This window comes from Miniopterus natalensis, chromosome 3 (assembly GCF_054644295.1).
Source record: "Miniopterus natalensis isolate mMinNat1 chromosome 3, mMinNat1.hap1, whole genome shotgun sequence".
NCBI lineage: Eukaryota > Metazoa > Chordata > Mammalia > Chiroptera > Miniopteridae > Miniopterus > Miniopterus natalensis.
In genome coordinates, this window is record NC_142083.1 from 73,752,978 (window position 1) to 73,776,070 (window position 23,093).

A 23,093-nucleotide genomic window follows, 5' to 3' on the forward strand; every position below is an offset into this window, starting at 1 on the left:
ATCTTTTCACTGTTTTTCACAGTCACTGTATGAGGAAAGTATTGTTATTCTCCCCTCTCCCTCCCTATTTTAAAAAGTGGATTATTATGACAATTTTCAAAACTGCCCCGAAGTAGAGAGAATGGTATAATGGACTCCCAGGTTCCCAACATGCAGTTTCAACAATTATCAACTCACAGCCAATCTTGTTTCATCTATAACCCCTGTTGTCCTGTGCTGGATTATTTGAACTAAATCCCAGACATCATATTATTTCCCTTCTTAGATGTGGAAATGGAGACTCAGGAGGTTCAGAAAGGGTATCAATGGTAGAACAGAGACATTCCACACACTCAGGTGTGTCGTTGTCTGGCCCCCATATAGAAAAAAAAATCATACATGTACACACAATCACCCACACAGATGTACCTGAGGATGAACTGCTGGCCCGAAGCATGTCCCACCTCTCCCAACCCATCCCTTGCTCACTATGGAGAATTCACATACATCAAGGGCCAACCATGTGCTTGGTGTGAAAGAGTAAAGCTCCAACTGCCATTGTCTCTTTTTTGGCACCCCAACCAACATTCTAAGAGGAATTGTTTTAGTGAAAGCCACTTCTGCCTTCACTCCTAGGTTCAGAAAGAAATGAATTCTAATTAATTTTGATCAAACGAAACTATTCTCGGATATATTAAAAATTCCTCATATTTGTTCACTTCACATAATTATCTGGAAGATTCTCAAAGAGCCCTGGGCAGAAATGGGGTGGGTTTTGAGTTCCAGTGTTTCTGCTAAGTAAACTGAGGCTCAGGGGCATTCAGTTATTTGCCCAAGGCCTCAGAGCTAGTAGGTGGCAATGAGACTAGCACTGGCCTGTCTGACATCCCTCTTTCCTCAGCTTTAGCTCATGGAAATTTTTAACCAATATTTAGGATTAGGGCAAAAATGAAATGATGCAAAGCCCCTTGGGCTCCCATGTTTATATATTTATCATTTATCTCTTTGTTAAAATGCACCTGCACTCCTGCCTCTCTCCCTTCATGGTAACAATGACTACCATAGCCAGGTTCTGAGGCCTCCCAAATCTTGAAGTCCAAGAGGCAGCCTCCCCTGTGCTTCCCCCCCCCCCCCAATCTTTCTCTGGCAATATTCAGAACACATTCCTGCTGCTCCACCCTCAGATTCTTCTTCCTCCAGCTCTGACTAGTTACAGACTATTCAAAACCCATCTTTAGACCCTCCCCTTTCCACTATCTCAGACCAGGGTATTGGGTATTGGGTATTGGGCAGAAATGTTTGTTTAATCAATCAAAAAAACTCATTTACACTAAGGTATAAAAGTGGAAAAAAAAAACTGTTGTGTCTCTTGGGGGCATTTACAATAGTCCTTTAATATATGGGTCCTTTACATTTGTATTCATTACTTGACTGTCCCCAACATTATTGAGGTAGGTATGAGACGAGGCATTTCTCAGAGAGGAAAGCCACACAGCAAATCTGCAAAGGGTGCCATATTACATTCACAGGTTCCAGGGATTAAGGGCGTGGATAACTTTTGGGGGTCCATTTTTCAGCCAGTTAAGGGTAGAACTGAGGTTTTCTTGCAGCTAACCTGCACCAAAGGGAACTCCAAGGCAGGAATTTCTCATGGAGCTAATGAGAAAGGTGATGGAGGAAGGGGGCGAGGTTGCGTGAGCGGCCATGGAGGCCAAACGTGGCCTTGGCCTAGGTGGCCGCAGTCAGAGACCAACCCAGAGCGCCCAGGTCCTAGCGGGCTCCGCCCGCGAAGTCAAAGGTTACGGGGAGGATGACTTAGGCTGCGGAGGCGGACTGGAGGAAGACTGAGCCCAGAAGGTGAAACAAGGCCCAGGAGCCTGGGAGGCTGGAGGAATAGACGACCAGCACCAAGCGAGCCAGCAGGGTGCCCTCCCCGCACCTGGGGGGCGGCGGGAAGATGGCGTGCAGCCAGTGGCGCACGCCCCCTGCTGGGCAGAGACACGGAAGGTCCGGCTCTGGACTCAGAACCCCTCTACCCAGAAAGCGGCACCCCCTGCCGGCCTCGCCGTTTCACTGCACTCCGGACTCCGCAGCCGCAGCCTCGCCCCGACCCGACGCGGGGTGCGCAGCTGGGGAGCGCCTGGCGCACAGGGGACGCGCGCGGGTGCAGGCCCCGGGCTGCCGCTGGGGGGCACCGCTGCGCGTTGCTCCCGGCTTCACGCCGCGGGGACCTTGGCCACCAAACGGAGCACGGCCCGGTCGGGCACCGGGCGAGAGGCGGCGAGGAGCGGACGCCCCAAAGCGGGGGCTGGCTGGTGCCGGGTCCCTCACGCCCCACGACCTTTCTCCGAGTCCCCCCCCCGCGGACTCCGTGAACCCCGCACCTCCCACCCCAGCCAAGCAGCCGCTCCCCTCCGTCCTTGGAGGGTGTGGAAGGGTGGGTTTGGGGCCGGGGGCGGGTCTGGGGGCGGACCCGGAGGCGGGGCTGTCTCTGCGGCAGGACCCAGCTCGGCTTTCCCCCCGGTCTCTCTGTCTCTCCTCCTCCCTCCTCCTGCTCCGGGCGGAGCCCGGCATGGGGGGGCCGGCGCCCGGCAGGCCAGGTACGGTGATGTAGAAATTGGGGATGCTTGGTGCGGGGAGGTGGAATGGGGGAAATCAGGGGCAAAGAGGATTGGTGGGGCGAGAGACCGGGAAACCCAGGATAGCAGGACAAGGGGAAGGGGAGGGGTGCCCGTGAACCTGGGGTCCTTGGATGGAGAGGGGGGGGTGAAGCCGACCAGGTTTGGAACCGACGGGGAAGGGAGAGGACGGCTGTAAGGAGGGTCGCCTGGGAGGAGAGGTGAGGCTGAGGCGCAGGAGAGTGTGTTTGGGGGAAGGGAAACCAGACAGGTATGGAGGCCGCAGCTCAAAAGGTAGCTAAGGGGCCAGACTGGAGATACCCGGGTGGGATTGAGGGGCGGGGACTGCAAGAGGGTAGCCGTGAGCCTCCCAGACCCTGGAGGAGGAAGAAGGTGATTTGGGCCATCAGCGAAGGAAGTGGAGACCATCGCTGAGGAGCCAGGGTGCAGGATGAGGGGTGGACTGAGGCCCGGGCCCAGGCGAAGAACTGGAAGGGGTGACAGCAGGGGATAAAGATATTTGGAGGGTAGTGTTGTAGATGCCCAACTGAGAGTGCCCCTACCCTTTCTCCAGCATCCCAGCCCTGCTCTCATGACACCCCCCAGCCTCAGGGCCCAAGATGGGGTGGGGAATCTGACTGTCTCCCCCTTCCCCAGTGGGGTGCAATGTACGCAAGTAGGCCCCAGCATAACTCCTTGTGTGTAGGTATGTCCAGTTCTTTGCAGCCTGTTTGTGTGTGTCTGTCTGGAGATCTGTGTGTGCTGTGGGTGTGTCGAGTGTTTATGTCTGTGTGTGTCTGACTGTTCCTAGGTTGTGTTTACCTACACTGATCTATGCGTCTGGCCCTCTGTTTGTAGTTATGGGTCTATGGCCCCGTGGTTTGTGTGTCTGAATGTGTGTTTGTGGGGCCTGTTTGGTGGATCAGGATGTATTTACAGGATGAGAATCTCTGTCAATCTGATCTCTCCAGAGTGTGTATTTGTGGCTCTGAACACCTTTGACAGGGTGTGTGACTGTACAAATGTCCACCTATGTCTGTCTGTCTGTGGGTCCTTAGAGGTGGTGTTGGGTTTATTGTGTGCCTCCGTTTTCTCTCTGAGGACCCGAGTCATGTCTGTTCCTTTCTTTCTCTCTCTCTGTCTCTCTCTTTTATTCCTGGCCCCCACCCACCCCACATCTTTCTTTTTTTCCTTCCCATCCCCCCACCAAGTGGATCCGGGACCCAGGGAGGGCCGCCCTCCGGGCCTGGTGGCGCTAAGCAGGGCCCCCCAGCCCCCACCTCCTGCTTCACGACATGAACCTCCTCTACCGAAAAACCAAGCTGGAATGGAGGCAGCACAAGGAGGAGGAGGCCAAGAGGAGGTAAGGCTGCGTCCTGGAATGTCCCCTCACTTGCCTACTTCTGCCTTCCCCTGGCTGGGCCACATCCCTTCTTCCCTTCCTGGGTCCAGCAGCCTGGTCATCAGTCTGATCTCAGAGTCTGTACAGAATTGCTGGAATGGCACACACCCTGTCCCTACCCTGCTCCTGGCTCCAGCCCCTGCCCTGCCCTGCCCTTTTAGGGGGACTTCCAGCTTAGGAGCACCCTGTGGACTCTTCCCCATTCCCAGAGGCCCGTCACTCCTTCCTAACTCACCTCTGGCCTGTGGTCTTCTCTCTCAATTTGGGGCTGACTCCTGGCTCCCCTGTCATCTGACCTTGGAAGGGGCAGACCAAGCTGCCCTCATAGTCCAGTGACGGGGTCATTTGAGGGGCACCAGAGAAGATCCATTTGGCCCTCTCTCAGCCTCTGCTGGGGGAAGTGAGTAGCCAAGCGATAGGGTTGTGTGTGTGTGGTGAGGGACGTGTAGGCCCTGCACAAGAGCCAGGGCTTGCCCTCTCTCCTTGCCCTCCTAGGGACCTGCGGCCTGGCCTCTTCTGTCTTGCTTCCTTCTCATCTTCACTCCTATTGACTACACAGCCTCTTGGAGCCTGAGTCAGAGCCATCTCCCTGCTCCCTTCTCCCTCCTTACAACTGGAGTCTAATTCTTGTTGTTAATTAGATTAATCAGAACTATCACTACAGTGATCTCTCCCTAATGAAGGGTTAGTGTACAGGGCCTTAATGAAAGCCCACCCCACAGTTCTCCCCTCTTCCCTGCCAGCTGCCCCCACCCTTCACTCACCCAGAAGCTCAGGGGACAGTGAAAGGGAATGGGGGTGTGCCTGGGAGGGTGACAGAGGACAGCACTGAGGAGAGAGAGAGAAAGAAAGAAAAAAAAAAAGAAAAGGTTCAGCCTGGGGAGGCTGCTGTAGTGATGTGGCGGTACAGCCCCAAGTCTGGGAGAGGAGGTGTAGTGTGTGGTGTGCAGTGTAGGCCACTGAGGCTGGACATGGGGAAGGCCAGAGGCCAGGTGTGGGTCAGTGAAAAGGAGCAGAACTGTGGTGGCAGTTGTGTGAACCAGGTGAGGCTGTGCTGCCTGGGTTTGGATTTCTCTGCCTGTGTATGAAGCCATCCACATGTGTGCTGTGTGCTGGGTGTGCCCAGGCTGGGATCGGCCAGCACTAGGATGCTTCCCTGCACACATACTAACCCCTTCACTCATCCCATTTTTAAAGCCCAGGGAATATGCCTAAAGCTTCTACTTCAGTGCCTTGGACCTTCAGGCTTCCCTTCCTCATCCCGACTCTAGTCCCCTTTCTTTCTCCCTGGGAAGCAACAGGGTTGCAAACCCCGACCTCTGCTCCATCTTGGCCTTCTCTCCCCAGCTCCAGTAAGGAGGTGGCTCCTGCAGGCTCAGTAGGGCCTGGGGCTGGCCCAGGGCCCGGGGTCCGTGTGCGGGACATCGCCTCTCTCCGTCGCTCCCTCAGGATGGGCTTCATGACTATGCCTGCCTCCCAGGAGCACACCCCCCACCCCTGCCGCAGCGCCATGGCCCCACGCTCCCTCTCCTGCCACTCGGTGGGCAGCATGGACAGTATGGGGGGTGGTCCTGGGGGAGGCAGTGGGGGTCTCACCGAGGACAGCAGCACACGAAGACCCCCGGCCAAGCCCCGGAGACACCCCAGCACCAAGCTCAGCATGGCAGGGTCCGGGGCAGAGACACCCCCTAGCAAGAAGGCAGGTGAGATACCCCCAACTCTCCCCAGGGGGAGCAGGAGCTGGAAGGATCCATTCCAGGCCAGGGGAGGCCTGGGAAGGTTCATTCAGGGAAGAACCAAGGAAGTGGAAGATTTCATTCTCAGAGGGAAAGGAGGGGGGTTCCTTTTTAGAAGGGCTTGATAAGAATTATTCCAGGACAGGGAAAGTTTCCTGAAAAGTTCAATCTTGGGAAAGGGGTGTCATGTCCTTGGAGGTATATGAGGGTGGGAGAGAATTTAGGGTGGGAACTGCAGATTCTGAGGAGTTTATTAGGACTGAGGGCTGACTGGTAGGATAGGAACCCACTGGACCTGTAAGTTGAGGGCTGTGGACAAAATGAAGAGGCAGCTATGTCCTTGCAGATGGGTCAAGAGGTCAGAAAGGATCTTCCCATTCCCTTCCCCACCCAAGAGACCACTTTATTTTTCTCTTTTCCATTTTTCTCAGGCTCACAGAAGCCAACCCAAGAGAGCCGAGAGTCTAGCCGGAAGGTTCCTCCACAGAAGCCCAGGCGAAGCCCCAACACCCAGCTCTCGGTCTCTTTCGATGAGTCCTGCCCCCCAGCCCCCTCTCCTCGAGGGGGAAACCTGCCCCTTCAGCGCCTCAGTAGAGGGTCCTGCATCGCTGGGGACCCAGAGGTGGGTTCCCAAGAAGAAGAGCCAGTGTACATTGAGATGGTGGGGGATATCTTCAGAGGAGGAGGGAGAAGTGGAGGGGGCCTGACTGGGCCCCCTCTTGGGGGTGGGGGTCCGACCCCTCCAGCTGGCGCTGACTCAGACTCGGAAGAGAGTGAGGCCATATATGAGGAGATGAAATATCCGCTGCTTGAGGAGGCAGGGGAAGGCCGGGCCAACGGGGCCCCTCCACTGACCACCACCTCCTCGACACACCAGCCTCATGCCCTCCAGCCCCACACCCACCATCGTCCAGCCTCAGCCCTCCCAAGCCGGAGGGATGGGACACCCACCAAGACTACTCTTTGTGAAATCCCCCCGCCCTTCCCTAACCTCCTCCAGCATCGTCCTCCACTTCTGGCCTTCCCCCAAGCAAAGTCTGCTTCCCGAACCCCTGGCGATGGGGTCTCGAGGCTGCCAGTCCTCTGCCACTCCAAGGAGCCAGTGGGCTCCACCCCAGCTCCCCAAGTGCCTGCCCGAGAGCGGGAGACGCCTCCCCTACCACCTCCGCCTCCTGCTGCCAACTTGCTGCTGCTGGGACCCTCAGGCCGGGCCCGGAGCCACTCAACACCGCTGCCACCCCAGGGCTCTGGCCAGCCCCGGGGAGAGCGGGAGCTTCCCAACTCCCACAGCATGATCTGCCCCAAGGCAGCAGGGGCGCCGGCAGCCCCTCCTGCCCCAGCCACCTTGCTCCCTGGCCCCCCCAAGGACAAGGCCGTGTCTTATACCATGGTGTACTCAGCAGTCAAGGTGACCACCCACTCTGTCCTGCCAGCTGGGCCTCCCTTGGGTGCTGGGGAGCCAAAGACAGAGAAGGAGATATCAGTCCTCCATGGGATGCTGTGCACCAGTTCGAGGCCCCCCATACCTGGGAAGTCCAGCCCCCACAGCGGAGCTATGGGTGCAGCAGCTGGGGTTCTCCACCACCGAGGCTGCCTGGCCTCCCCACACAGCCTTCCGGACCCAACTGCAGGCTCCTTGACCCCCCTCTGGACCTACCCAGCCTCAACAGCTGGGCTTAAGAGACCCCCTGCCTATGAAAGCCTCAAGGCTGGGGGGGTGCTGAATAAGGGCTGTGGAATGGGGGGCCCATCCCCCATGGTCAAGATCCAGCTGCAAGAGCAAGGGACCGATGGGGGTGCCTTTGCCAGTATCTCCTGTGCCCACGTCATCGCCAGTGCAGGGACACCAGAAGAGGAAGAAGAGATGGGCGCCGCGACATTTGGGGCAGGCTGGGCTCTGCAGCGGAAGGTCCTGTATGGAGGGAGGAAGGCAAAAGAGCTGGACAGTGAGTGAAAGAAAGATGGGGAGGGGTGGGGTCGTTCATGGTGATTTAGGGGAGGCCTTGGAGGAGTTATTTGGAAGCCATGGCCCATTGTCCTGAACTGAGAAGAGTTCTGGGAGACCAGAGGGACGGGGGTATGCAGTTGACTAAAGGGATGGTGTCCCCAAGTGTGTGCTGAAGGGTCAGAAGATCTGGGCTGGGGAGGTAGAATCTGGCCCCCAGAGCAGCAGCCACCCCCTCCTGCCCTATCCTACTGTACTCCCTGCCCCTCCCTTTGCTGGGCTGCAGGGATGTGTGTGAGTGTGCGCACACTTGGAGCTAAACACAGCTGCCTCCCAGCTGTTACCATGGCAACTCATCCAGGCTGGAGGGATAGGAGAGGGAGGCCCCTACTGTTGCCTGGCAACACAATGCTCTGCCAGGCCTACTCAGAGATGAGCTTAGTTCACAGTCAGCCCTTCCTCCAACAATTCCCCCCAGCTCCCCCCACACACACACTTCCTGGCTCAAGATTTAGGATTCTTCCCCTCCTGGATAGGGTCCCTGGTCTGTTTCTGAGGGTGGTCATTCTAGCCCTATAGGGCTGGAGAGGCTCAGAAGCTAACGCTGGGATAGGGTAGACCCCTCTGCTAGGGAAAAGGGTTTGGAAGAATAAATATCTATGAGCCCAGAGATGGTACCAATGATTTCAATGGAAGGTAGCAGTACTGGGGTCCCTCCTGTGTGTGAATGTGCTGGGGGAGTGTGAAGTAGGGCCCCTCTCTTCCCAGCCCTGACCTGCAAAGGGCAGTTACTTCTGGTCCACCCATGCTGCGGTGTGTGGAGCTGGGAGAATAGCAAGACCCCTCCCACATACAGGCACTGAGCTTTCCTTGTCATCCCAGCAGAGGTTGAAGACAATGCCCGGGCCTGGAATGGCAGTGCGGAGGGTCCAGCCAAGGTGGAGCGTGAGGACAGGGGTCCTATGGCATCAGGGATCCCAGTAAGGAGCCAGGGGGCAGAGGGCCTGCTGTCCAGGATCCACCATGGAGGGGACCGAGGAGGGAGCCGCACAGCGCTGCCCACACCCTGCCAGACTTTTCCAGCCTGCCACCGAAATGGAGGTGACACCTGGCCCTCGAACACCTGTACACAGATGGGGTTGGCTGGGGGGAATCTCCCAGGACCTACACCCTAATACCACATCTCCATCCCCTTTCCTCTAATGAGGCAGGGGGCAACCTGTAAGGGGCTGTCCTCAGGAACCGGGTGGGAGACCTGAACGCACCTTCCCTTACTTCCTCCTCAGACTTTACGGGAGGCTACCGCCTGGGACGCTCTGCCTCCACCTCCGGAGTCCGGCAGGCCGCGCTCCACAACCCCCGGCCCTGCAGTCAGCCCCGGGATGTCCCCAGCCAGGTGAGGAGGAAAACGAGGTTGGGTTTTATTTGTGAAGGAACAGATAGAGAAGGCCAGAATGTGGAAAGAAAGGCATGAGGTCAGGCTGGGGCCTGGCACAGACTAACAGGGTCCAGGTAGAGGCCGGGTGGGGAAGGAGGTGGGGGAGGATCCTGGAAAGGGGCTGCTTATGATGGGCAAGCCAGGCAAGGGCCGCCACTGGCGGACAGTGCACCTTTGTGCATTTAGAGAAAGGCGTCCCCTCTGGGGAGACCACTGGCAAAATGCATCCCACTAGGAAGACAGCTTTTAAAAGGTGCCCTCTTCCACAGGGTGGGACAGGCCCGGCCTGGCACCAGGGTGCACAGCTGGGCAAAGGGTGCAAAGTCTGGATTTCTGTTCCCATCGGTGCCCCCAGCCAGGGGGAGAGGACAGGGTCAAGAGAGGACTTGTTTCTGGGAGAAGGCACTGGTCTCCGCAGTGGGGACAGCGCCCAGTCGCTCTGAGGTCCTTGACCCCCATTCTTCCTTTCTCCCTCCGTCGGGGCCGGCGGCGGGAGGAAGGGCCACAGACCCATCCCGCACTGCCTCTCCCCCTGCCCCTGGCGCCCCCGCCCGCCCGAGAGCGCGACGGCAAGCTGCTGGAGGTAATCGAGCGCAAACGCTGCGTGTGCAAGGAGATCAAGGCGCGTCACCGCCCAGACCGGGGTCTCTGCAAGCAGGAGAGCATGCCCATCCTCCCCAGCTGGAGGCGGGGGCCGGAGCCCCGCAAGTCTGGCACCCCGCCCTGCCGCCGGCAGCACACCGTCCTCTGGGACACTGCCATCTGAGGACGGCGGGAGGCCGGGGCACCCGAACTGGGGAGCAGGGCAGGGCTCCCAGAGAGACTTGCCTTGAAAGAGGGACACTTGAAGGACCAGGTGAGAGAGAGCCAGGGAGAACCCCTGCCCTCCATCCTAACCCCCACAGATGGGGAGTCTGACAGGCCCACAGGGCTTGAGGCGCTAGCAGCAGCCCCCCCCCCCCAGAAATTTGGGAGGAGGGTTTGCTTGAAGTTGGGAGTGAGGCCCTCCCTGCTCTCTGCTTTGAGAGTGGTAGGCCCCTCATGAGAGGGCAAAAGTCAAGCCAGCGGTCAGCATGGGGGTGGAGGGAAGGGTTAGGGAGGAAGGGGGACGGGTCTATTGAAGGAGAGGGACTAAAGAGAGGTGAAGGAGCTCTTATAGAGTCGGGAATTGGGGAGGGCATATTTAATTTATTTATTTTAGTCTAGAGGGCAATTCTGCCCCCCACCCACCCACCTACTCCTGAGCAGGGAGGGAGTGGGGAGTCGTGAGCAATTAAAGGGAAGCAAATTTGCATTCTCCCCAATGCCTAAAGGCCCCACTATCCACGCCTGCCTCAAAGCTAGGGATTGGTCTGCAGGGCAGCAGACTCATTTGCAGTATTTATAAGTCGCCAGAATTTGGTAGTGAGTGTGGCCTGCTCTGAAACTGGCATTTTATTTAGCTCTGGAATGAGGATCTGGCACCAGGGGTGGGTGGGATGATGGGGAAGGAGGGAAATTTAAGCGGGTGGGGGAGGGCAGGGTATTTATTTAAATTTTAAAAAATCAGAAGAGATGTCAGGAATTTTTTTTTAATTCCTTTCTTTCAGAATAATATATTAAAAGACTAACGATCATAAAACTGGCTTCTTAAATTTCAATGTGCTCTGCCTTTCTTACATTTGTTTCCTTTTCCCTCTGACCCTCAGTTTGTGGGAGTTGAAGGTTATGCAGGGAGGGTTGAGTGGCTGTGGTAACAGGGACAGGTGGGGTTTGAGGTAAGTGTTCAGAAATAACACCATGCAGTGACTCAACAAGCATTTATGAAGCATCTGATATGTGCTTGGCAATGTACCAATGCAGAAGGAATATTCAAACTAAAACCTGCTCTCAAACAGCTGTAATCTACCCAAGGAGGTGAACTACCTGAGCTGACACTAGACAGTGCTCCAGGAGTAAGAGAGGGAGAGGGCTGGAATCATCTGAGAAAGCTTCCTGGAAAGTGAGCCTATAAGGACAGGTAAAGTTTGGATAAGCAGGCGGGGAGAGAGAAAGTCCCAAAGTCACAGTGTGATTGTCTTTAGAACAGTAGAAGATGGGGGTTGGAGCAAGAAGTGTGTTTAAATAATGCAGAAGGCAGCCCTGGCCAAGTGGTTCAGTTGGTTGAAGCGTTGTCTTGTACACCAAAAGGCTGTGGGTTTGATTCCTGGTCAGGGCAGATGCCTAGGTTGTGGGCTCCATCCCTGGTTTGGATAAGTATGGGAGACAACTGATCTATTTTTTTCTCCCACATCAACGTTTCTCTCTCCCTTTCTCTCTAGAATCAATTTTTTTAAAAAGCATATCCTCAGATGAGGATTAATAAATAACACAGAGGGCAATACAGAGACAGCCATGATGAAGCTGGTTTAGAAAGATGGGCCTCGGCCCAGTCAGGCATGGCTCAGCAGTTGAGCATCGACGTGGGATCCAGGAGATCGCTTTTCGATTCTTGCTCAGGGCATATGCCCGGGTTGTGGACTCAATCCCCAGTGGAGGGTGTGCAGGAGGCAGCCGATCAATGACTCTTTCATCATTGATGTTTCTATCTCTCTCCTCTCCCTTCCTCTCTCTGAAGTCAATAAAGACATATAACATAAATAAATAAATAAATAAATAAATGTCAAGAATAGGCAACTTTAAAAAAAAACACAGTTTTAGAAAAATTATTTGTAAATTTTTATGTAGGTCTGGAAGGAAATACATCAAATAGTTGATGGTGATTCTTTTGAGATCTGAGAAGAAAGCTTAATTTGCTTTAAAAAATAAATTTAGATTGGTTGAATTTTTATGTGTATGCCTTCATTCTGAAATCAGTAAACTATGTATTATTTTCAAAAAAGAGAAATAAATAGTTAACTGTTCAAAGAGGATAAAGACAGAGGACAGGGGTTGTGCTCAGTGACAAGAAGCAGAGGTAGGCACTAAGTGTCAGGTACTGTGGAGCCAGCATGTGTGGGCTCAAATTCCAGATGGGCACTTAAAGGCTGAAAAGAAAAGGGTAGAGACAGAGATGAAGATGAGAAAGACTGGACTCTCAGCAGAGCTGGAGTGAGACACTGGAGTGGATAGAGTCAGGGTCTGGAGGGCTCAAAGGCAAGTGCTTGAGGATTTTGTGAGCCAGGGCAACCCAGACCTTCTGCTAGATGTACAATATTGGAGGCCTGCAAGGAGTTAAAAAAGTTTTAAAAACTTAAGCTGCCTGGGCAGGTGTGGCTCAGCGGTTGAGCGCTGGCCTAGGATCCAGGAGATCGAGGTTGAATTCCTGGTCAAGGCACATGCCTGTGTTGCGGGCTTGATCCCCAGTCCGGGGGCATGCGGGAGGCAGCCAATCAATGATGACTCTCTCATCATTGATGTTTCTATCTTTCTCTCCCTCTCCCTTCCTCTCTTTGAAATCAATAAAGATATGTTAAAAACAAAACAAAACAAACCACCTTAGGCTGTGCTTGAACTATAAATCTCACATGAGACATGGAGGGATGAGCACCCCCTGGAAAGTCAGCCTGACACTTGGCAAAACATCTGGATGCCCTCCTGGGGCCACTAAATCACTTCCAACTCTGACTTTCCACCTTTTGAAACCCCAGCAAAGCAAGGAAGTCTAGGGCAGCAGAGCCAAAGGTGCGAGGGTCCTGGAGCATTGAAGTCAAGAAGGTGATAGGAGCTGGGTAGGAGAACCTTCATTGGGAGGGAACCCATTCAAATTAAATGGGAGAGAAAAGTATCTCAGAAATAATATGCTGCCTTATTTTTCGTGGCAAATTTGTTCATTGAGATCATATTTCAGCTCTGAAGAGAGATTTCTATCAAAGGGTCATGTCAAAAAGACTCGGGAGCAAATTTGAAGAGTTCTCAATGACCAAAGGATGGGATAATTCAAGCATCAAGAAGGGTAAGAACTGCCCTGACCAGTGTGGTTCAGTTGGTTAGAGGGTCATCCCATGCACCACATATCACATTACAAGAGACAACCAGACATGATGTACCTCCTTATAGAAGAATGCACCACCATCTAAGAAGGGTTTTAGTCCCCCAAATATTGAACTTAGAAATATGATCAAGCCTGTACATGCCACTACCAGTTACAGGAAATAAAGAGGAGAGGGAAACGCATTGAACACCAGGGGATGAAATCAGCAAAATCAATACTGTGGGAAACATCTCATATGTTTCCCTGAATTCTTCAACCAATATATTGCTAAGGAAAATAAAAAGATGGAGAAGAAACCTGTAGACTAAAAGAGACTAAAAAAGACATAATTGCCCATTGCAATCTATGTACCTTATTTGGGTCCTAATTCAATCAAATGAACTTTTTAAAAAGCTCACTTATTGCATTTATGAGACAATTGTGAATATGTCCGACTGACTGGATATTTGATGAAATTAAGGAATTATTGTTAAACTTATAGGTGTAATAATGTATTGTGGTTATGTATTTTTCAGAGTTCCTGAAGAGATAATACTGAAATATTAATGGAATAAATTATATGAGGTCTGGAATTCACTTCAAAATGAAATGAAAAGGGAGAAAGTGTAGGGGAACAAATGAATGAGTTGATCATTGTTGAGGCTGATGAATGTTTGGTCCTCACTCAGGTCTGTTTGAAATTTTCCACAATAAAAAGTATTTTTGTGTGTTTTTTTAAAGTCACTGTGATGAGTCAAAAATTTTCCTCCTTTGAAAAAAATGAAGGGTGGGAGCAAATTATCTGGGAAGCTCCTCCCAGCACACACTCTCTAATTAAAAATAACCTTTTATTTATTTTTTCCATTGCTTTTCAGAGAGAGTGAGAGAGATAGAAACATCGCTGTGAGAGAGACATGTCTATTGGTTGCCTCCTGCATGTGCCCCAACCCGGACCAGGGATGGGGCCTACAACTGAGGTAGGTGCTCTTGGCTGGAATTGAACCTGGGACCCTTCAGTCTGCAGGCCAACCCTCTAACCACTGAGCCAAACCTGTCAGGGCCCTTTTATTTTTTTAAAAAAACAATATAGCCCAGCCTGGCATGGCTCAGCAGTTGAGCATCAACCTAGGATCCAGGAGATCATGGTTTGATTCCTGGTCAGGGCACATGTCCAGGTTCCAGGCTCGGTCCCCAGTCGGGGAGGCAGTCGACCAATGATGATTCTCTCATCATTGATGTTTCAACTCTCTCTCTCCCTCTCCCTTTATTTTCTGAAATCAATAAAGATATATTTTAAAAAATTAAAATTAAAATATAAAAAAACCAATATACATTTGCATTGTAGAAACTTATCAAATACTTAAAAGCAAAAATAAACACCATATTTCTACCACCCAGAGGTTACCATTTAACAGCTTACTATATAACATTACAGGACTTTTTCTCTGAATATATGTTTTTAACAAAATGAGATCATCCTGCACATTTTGTTTTGAAAGCTGCTTTCTCTGTTAATGGTCTCCACCTCCCCATGCCAATAGATTTTCATCTTATCTAACACCTAGGCCATATATACATTTCCTTCATTGTGTCTCAAAGTGTCCTAGCATCTTAGTTCAGGCTGCCATAACAAGATACCATAAACTGGGTGGCTTAAACAACAAACATTTATTTCTCACAGCTCTGCAGACTGGGAAGCCCAAAATCAAGGTTGACTGATTCAGTTCCTGGCTTGTGGATGGTCACCTAGAGAGGGACATAGAGAGGGACAGAGACAGGGACAGGAAGAAAACAGCTCTAGTCTTTCTTCCTCTTAAGAGGACACCAATCCCATCATGAGTGCCCTCACCTCATGACCTCATCTAAACCTAATCACTTCCCAAAGTCTCATTTTCAAATGCCATCATAATGGAGGTTAGGGCTTCATCATATGAATTTCAAATTGAGAGTTTATCCAGAACCATACAATGCATCCAGTTGTTATGTTTCTTTGTCTCTTCTAACTTGACACATTATCTTTTCTTTTGTTCCCATAACTCTGACTGGTGAAACAGACTGGACCGATTGTCCTGTAGAAGGTCGCACTCCCTGCGCGTGCTTAGCTGCTTCCTCAAGGTGCCCCTATGGTTGGCAAGCACAGGGAGTAGAGCCTCTTGCTATTCAGACCCAGGTAAACTCGTGCATGCACCTTCAGAGTGGCAGCCCATTCTGAGGGTCCAGCTTCCAAACTGCCCCTAGGATAGAGTGAGGAGCGTGTTGGCTTCTGCCACTACCCCAGAGCCATTTTTGCCACCAAAAATGGCCGGGAGCCAGAAAACACAGGCTGGAAGACCAGAGGTGGTGTTACCATCATTAAAAAAAATTTCCACTGACCAAGAGGTGACCTTATACTGGTTGTGTTTGACATTCCTTCCTTAAAACCCAGGGGTGGGTGGGGCAGTGAAATGTACACATTCCAGAAATTTCAGATTAATGTGGGGAAAACTTTTGGAAAAATTAGAAACTAGAAGGAAAGTTTTAAATATATTTAAATCGTATTTATTTTCCTGTCCAATCAGATCTGAAGTCACTTTGCTCATTTAGTAACATAAAATGCATCCTTGCATTTGGGTCATAAAACTGTCATGGTTGGTCTACTCAGAGATATGGAAATCTAAAAAATGGAGAACACTTCTCTCATTCCACTTCCTATTCTGACTTTGGTGAGTGAAAAGCTCTGTGAGGAAAAGTTCCCCGTCTCTCCCCCCCCCCCCTTAGGAGGTCCTCAGGTAAGGGAAAGAAGACAGCCCCTGATAAGAATTTCTTACAGAGGCAAACCCTTTCACCCAGGGTGGGAAGGGCTCCTGGCAACAAAACAGATCTGAGGAGGGACAATTCACTTCTAGATCTCCCTCCTGGGGTGGGGGTGGGGGTAAGTCACCTTCCCAAGAACAGAGGTAGAAGGCTGCTCACCCAACCTTGGCATCTTCAGTCATTTCTCTGAAAGAGACGTGCTCCGAGCCCACCCTTCCTTGTGGTGGAAGGAGGTATCCCTTCCTTTGCCGTTCTGAAGGAGAGAGAGGGGACGTCTGCAGGAGAGGCATTGCACCTGTCAACCAACAGCCCACCACTCATTACACCTTGGAGGGGGAGACCACTCGGGCTTTACGGTGTATGGGGTGGGGAGGGGACAGCCATTGCTCCTGGAGATGCAGATGAGGGAGCAGCATAAAACCATCAGATCAAGGGGATGGGGGGGGGATGGAAAGGGTTCGGCAGTAGAAACACCCTCCCAAGGAGGCAAGCAACAGCTGGCCCTCCCAGAGGGTGAGTGTGATGAGCCCAGGTGTCCAGAAGGTGATTTAGAAATCCTCCACACCCTGGTCAGTGGACTTGAATCCCTGACCCTGGTGGTATCACAGCTTAAGAGGGAACTCTTCCACCCAGGTAGCTAGAACATGATTCTCAGCCAAGTGACTCTGCTCTCCAGAGGACATCTGGCAGTATTTTTGGTTGTCACAACTTAGGATGCGGTTGCTCCTGGCATCTAGCAGGTAGGGGCCAGAGATGCTGCTAAACATCCTGCATAGGATAGCTCCCCACAATGAAGAAGCACCTGACTTGAAATGTCCATCGCATTGAGGTGGAGAAGCCTTGAGTCTTGAGGTTAAGAAACTCTAAGTGAGACTATCTTAACATGAAGAACATAGTAAAACCTAACAGCTTTATTCATTCCACAAGTTTTTGTGTGTTTGTTTTCAAGTGTGCCAATTAAGACTTCTAAGACTGGGTGAAGGTAGAAAATTACATGAAACCTTCCTTAAGTTCCAACCTTCATCATTTGTTAGCACTTTAAGTTTGTATTATCTCCTGTTAACAACTGCTTATTAACCTCTGATGCATGTACAATGGAAGCTCTGAAATCACATTGCTATTTTTTTCTTTCTTTTTTTCACCCTCACCAGAGGAAATTTTTTCCATTGCTTTTCAGAGAGAGTGGGAAAGAGAGAGAGAGAGAGAGAAAGAGAGGAATCAATGTGAGAGAGACACATCAATTGGCTGCCTCCTGCACACACACCAACCAGGCCTGGGGATTGAACCTGCAACCGAGGTACGTGCCCTTGTCCGAAACTGAACCCAGGACCCTTCAGTCCGCAGGTTGAAGCTTTAACTACTGAGCCAAACCAGCTAGGGCACATGGCTATTTTTTTCAAATCAGCTTTATAAAGGTATAACTTACATAAAACAAAATGTACTTATTTAAAGTTACAATTTGATGAGTTTTGACTCCTCTGTAGACTTGCATCCATATGTATTTATTTATTTATTTTTATTTTTAAAATATCTTTATTGATTTCAGAGAGAGGAAAGGAGAGGGAGAGAGAGATAGAAACATCAATGATGAGAGAGCCATTGATCTGCTGCCTCCTGCACGCCCCTGATTGCGGATCGAGCCCACAACCTAGGCATGTGCCCTGACTGGGAATCCAACCGTGATCTCCTGGATCCTAGGTCGATGCTCAACCACTGAGCCACGCCCAGCTGGGCGAGGAAGTAATTTAAATGTTCATTGGCAGATGAATGGATAAATCAAATAGGTACATTTATATAATGAAATATTATTCAGCCATAAAAATAAAGTGCTGATAAATACAACATGGAGGAACCTTGAAAACATTATGCTAAGTGAAAGACAGTCAGAAAATATCACATATTGTATGATTCCATTTATATGAAATACACAGAATTTGCAAATCTATGGAGACAGAATGTAGACAAGTAGATTAGTGGTTGCTAGGGGATGGAGAGAACAGAGAAATCGGGAAAGACTACTAACGAGTACTAAGTTTCTTTTTAGTGAAGGAAATGTTCTGGAATTAGATGGTGATTGATGATGGTTGCATAACCTTGTGAATGTACTAGAAACCACTGAACTGGACACTTTTTTTTTTTTTTTTTTTAATCCTTACCAGAGAATATTTTTTTCCATTGCTTTTCAGAGAGAGTAGAAGGGAGAGAGAGAGATAGAAACATCGATGGGAGAGAGACACATCGATTGGTTGCCTCCCAAACATGCCCCAATTGCCCCCACCAGGGCCGGGGATTGAGCCTGCAACCGAGGTATGTGCCCTTGACTGGAACAGAGCCCAAGACCCTTCAGTCCACGGGTTGATGCTCTAACCACTGAGCCAAACCAACTAGTGCTGAACTGTACACTTTAAGATGGTGAATTTTGTGAAATTTATACTACATCTCAATTTTTTTAATGTATGTGGTTAGGAATAGGAGTGAAAGGCAGGACAAAAATATTTTAAGTAAGCGACATAAAACTTCAGCAGTACATCCAATTCTCTTTCGGTCCTGGATTACAGAGAGGCAGAATGTGAAGATCAAGATGTACATTATAGGCTAAACCTCTGTAGCCCACACAATATTTAACCGCACACAGCTATGATTGGCCAGGGCGGTGAGAAAGGAAGATGCTCTGGGAGGCAGCAGAGGGATAAGGCAGCAAGGCCTCAAATGGAAATGGAAAAGCCAGGAGTCCGGTCTCAGCTTGCTCTGTGCATCTCTTGCTCTCACCTGTGACGTGAGAAGGCTGGGTTAAACCTTGAGCACTACCAGGTAAGAGTTAGTAGCTCTGGGTTGGGTCCCAGAAATCTGATTTTTTAAGTTCCCAGATGATTCTGATGCTCATCTAGGTTTGGAAATCTCTTTTTAGAAAATGGAGTGTTCCAATGGTAAGAAATTAATATGCCAAATTGTGTGTGGTCTGAGACTCTTGAACTTCTTTTTATGAAATTCTTTGTGTGAAAGGTCAACATATTAAAAAGTTCAGACACCTCATTGCTTGCTAAGTATAGTTGCCCATGGGAAACTTGTAATAAATATAGTTATTCTAGAGCAGAACTGGGCATCAAACCCATTCATTTTGAACCTGATTTGAAGGGGGTAAGTTATCTATGCAGCTCATTCCCATACTCCGTGCTGTTTTAAGCCTCCCTGCCTCTTCCTGTGCTGTTCCATGTGGTTGGCGTGCCCTTCCAGTCTTTCTTGACAATTCTTATGCACCATTCAAGATTCAGTTCAAGTTTCCTTTTCTTCAGAAAGCCTTCTAGACCTTTCCTATTGAGCTAATTGTCCACTCTGCATTCCCTTAGTATTCTAATACAACTGCCACTGTTGTATTAGTTAGCTGTTACTAAATAACAAATTACCTGAAAATATAGTGGCTTAAAACAACAACTATCAATTATTATCTTACAGTATCTATGGGTCAGGAATTCAGGACATGGTGGGATTGGCTTGTCTTTGTTCCACATGTTTGGGGCCTCAGCTTGAAGTCTAGAAGGCTGCAGGCTTGACGGAGGCTGGAGAGCCCGTTTCCCAGATGGTTCGCACCCAAGGCTTCAAGTTGGTGCTGCCTACTGGAGCAGGCCTCCATTTCTTCCTGTGTGGGCCTCTCCACAGGCTGCTTGGATGGATCCATGATATGGCAGCTAGCTTCCTCCAGAATGGGTGATCCGAGAGAGAACAAGGCAGAAGCACAATGTGTTTTATGATCTAGCCTCAGAAGTCACAGACTGTAATTTCCATCCCATTCTATCTGTTGGGAGTGAGTCCCTAAGCCTAGCACACATTCAAGGGGAGGGGAATTAGATTCTACTTTGTGGAGGGAGGAGCATCATAGAATTTGTGGACATATCTTAGAACCACCACAATCACTATGCATTACCTCTTACTTAATTACATGTTTCTCTGTGTATCCTCTACTAGCTTGTGGGCACCCCCATGCCAAGGCTCTGACACAAGGCTTGGCACCAAGGGGGTGCTCAAAAAATATTTAAGCATTACTTGGGTATCAGAGGAATTAATCACCCTGACTACAGGGCAGTCAGAACTTCTCTGGCTCCTGAAAATGAGCTCAAGAAATTCAGATGCCGGGTCCAGGTTTTGTAACCTCTCCTCCAAATGCCCTCAACACTCCTAGAAAATTCCTCAAGTTTGGTTAAGACATTTCAAGATTTAGGGTAAGATATTAATACAATCTGCAGAACCTGAACTCCAACATACATATTCTAAAGACACAGTAGCCTGGCCAGGCGTGGCTCAGTGGTTGAGGGTCGACCTAGAATCCAGGCTATCGGGGTTCAATTCCTGGTCAGGGAACATGCCCAGGTTGTGGGCTCAATCCTCAGTCAGGGGCGTGCAGGAGGCGGCCGATCAATGGCTCTCTCATCATTGATGTTTCTATCTTTTTCTCTCCCTCCCCTCTCCTCTCTCTGAAATCAATAAAGATATATTTTAAAAATAAATAAATAAATAAAATAAATTTTTAAAAAATAAATAAATAAAGACACGGTAAACTCAACATGCCCAAATTATGTGCCTGTCCCTTTCCCAAACCTGCTGCTCCCCTGGTGTCATCATTTCAATAAAGGACACCAAAGGCCTGGACACCATTCTGTATTTTCCACCTCTGCTTTCTCCCCAAAACAACTCAGACTGTAAATCCTGCAATGACAAGCAGGGACCCAAGGAGAAACACCAGCTAGTGCATGAGGGTCTTTGGATCCATATCTGCACTGAGTATTATGTATGGACTGGATACATGATATGTCTCATATACATACACAGTTTCAAATTTATAGAAATAACATGTTAACAACATATCAAAGCACAAATTCACCTAAAAGTATTCCTGAATTCAAACCAGTCTTTTGAAATGTGTATTTTTTCCATGAACAGGCAGTACAACTATCTTCATGGGGATCAGTGAAAGTTTTTGGTGTTAAGGAGAGATCCCTAAAAGCAGTGCCACAGTATTTGTACCTGTGCAAAATGTAACTAAATTATGGAATATCCATACAATGGAATATTAAACAGCCATGAAAAGAAATGAAGACATTCTTTAGGGACTGCTGTGGAACAGTCTCTAACTAACATATTTTAACTGAAAAAAACAAATTGCAAAAGCAGCAGGATACAAGTTGTATATATGCCCATAAGAGTACTGAAGACTGGTACATTTGGTTTCCCCCAGAGAAGGAGCTGGGGACCACACAGTCTGGAAATTAGGGCTAGGAAGAGAGATTTTTCACAATATACTCTCAGTACCTTTTGAATTTTGAATGATGTGACTATATTGCATATTTTTCAAAACCAAATTAAATTGAAATTTTAAAAAAGTTAAGTCCTCCAAATGGGTAGAAATCTATAGATTTCAATTCTGTCTCCTTAACATCATTCATACCTATCCAATTTTCTCATAAAATCCTTGAGTAGCTCCCCACTTCTTTTTGCATCAATTTTAAATTCATCAGCATGACATTCATGGCCCTGTGATCTGGCCCTTTTCAGCTTTCTCTCTCTGCCTTCTCTTCCAAACCCTCTGGTTCAGGGCTGCTGACCCCTTCCAATTTCCTGAAGGAGTTGGGTTTCTCATATCTCCATCCATTGCTCACATTCCTCTACTTGGAGCCCCCTTACTCCCCTAACTTCCCTGACTCATCTCCATGGACATTCCAGGATTCAACTCATGTGTTACCTGTTCTAGGAAGTACTTCCTGCCCCTCCTCCAAGATGAGTTAGACAGCCCTTCATACTCATTCAGTCTTCTGGAAAGATTTATTGCTATCACTTCTGGCCAGGTCCCTACTAGGTGCTGTGGGTACAGGAACTAAAAACATAGCCCTTGCTCTTAAGAAACTAGCCAATTAGTAGAAAGGTACCCGTTAGGATTAAATCAATACCTCCTCACCAAGTTCTAAGTCCTTGGACTGGGAAGTTAAGTTGAGTGTGGAATTTTCAATCTTTCAACTGACTGAATGAACAGTTTCTACCTTCCTCCCTTGTCCTCTAGTACACTGTGCACACACCAGTCAGAGATTATCACGTTGTAATACAGAACACAATTGTCTCATTTATCTCCTTTACCAGACTGTGTGCTCTAAGAGTGGGAAGTAAAATGGGGAAAAATTTAAAAAAAAGAAAAAGGTTACATGAAGGTGGTGGAACTATAATCAGGCCTTGAGGAATGGAGATAATCTCAACCCCTGTCGATGTGGAGGCGGAAGGACATTCCAACTTGACGGAACAGGGTGAGCAAAGGAGACATGTGGCAAGATCAAAGAAGGCTGTGGCTGTAATGAAGGACATGTGTGCGCGCTTGCGCACAATGAGGGAGGGGGTTTGTGGAAGAGCTGTGAGAGATAAAGTAGGTTCAGATTCTTTGAAAGATTTTGAGAAATAAAGTGACACAATTAGATTGTAGTTTTAGGAAGGAAACTATGGTGGTGGTTTAGAAGAAGGATTGAATGAAGGGTGTCTTTAGTCCATTTGCACTGCAATAACAGAATATCATAGACTGAGGGGCTTATGAAAAACAAAAATTTGTTTCTCACAGTTCTGGAGGCTGGAAAATCCAAGATCAAGGTGCCGGCGGATATGTGTCTAGTGAGGGCCTGTTTCCTGGTTGATAGATAGCCATCTTCTCATTGTGTCTTTCTGTGGCAGAAAAGGTGAGTGAGCTCTCTGGGGTCTCTTTTATAAGGGCACTATCACATTCACTAGGACTCTGCCAAAAGAGCCCACCTACCAAAGGCCTTACCTCCAAGTAGCATCACACTACAAGTTAGGGCCTCAATCTATGATTTTTTTTGTTTGTTAGGGGGAGTCACAAAATTCAGTCTATAGCAGGGGGAGAGATAAGCAACAGGGAGATCAGTTAGGAGTCAGAAGGACATGGTAGCTAATTGAACATGGAGACTAAGGGAGATTCTTACCGGACCTTTCCCTTTCCTCAGTCCCCATATGCATCAAATCACCACCTGCTATTGATTTTAGCACCTCCACTGCCACTGCCTTAGCTTTGCCTTCCCCATCTTGGCCTGCTGTCTAGGAAAGGCTGGTTTATCTTCATGGTGACTTCCAGTTACATTGCTTCTAACTGCTAAAGAAAAACAGCCTTGATCTTTTATTTTTTATTGTTTGTAACAGCTTTATTGAGATATAATTAACATACTGTTCAATTCACCCACTTAAGTATACATTTCAATGGCTTTT

At 49.3% G+C, this 23,093-nt stretch overlaps 1 protein-coding gene across 1 annotated transcript; it reads left to right on the forward strand.

The window, feature by feature from the left end:
- The first annotated feature begins 3,887 nt into the window (after nt 1-3,887).
- NYAP1 (neuronal tyrosine phosphorylated phosphoinositide-3-kinase adaptor 1) lies at nt 3,888-10,739 on the forward strand. Its single transcript, XM_087815091.1, has 6 exons — nt 3,888-3,960; nt 5,347-5,702; nt 6,167-7,681; nt 8,563-8,781; nt 8,967-9,076; nt 9,627-10,739. The coding sequence occupies exons 1-6, from the start codon at nt 3,893-3,895 to the stop codon at nt 9,882-9,884; spliced, it is 2,526 nt and encodes an 841-aa protein (XP_087671217.1). The 5' UTR covers nt 3,888-3,892; the 3' UTR covers nt 9,885-10,739.
- Nucleotides 10,740-23,093: the final 12,354 nt, after the last annotated feature.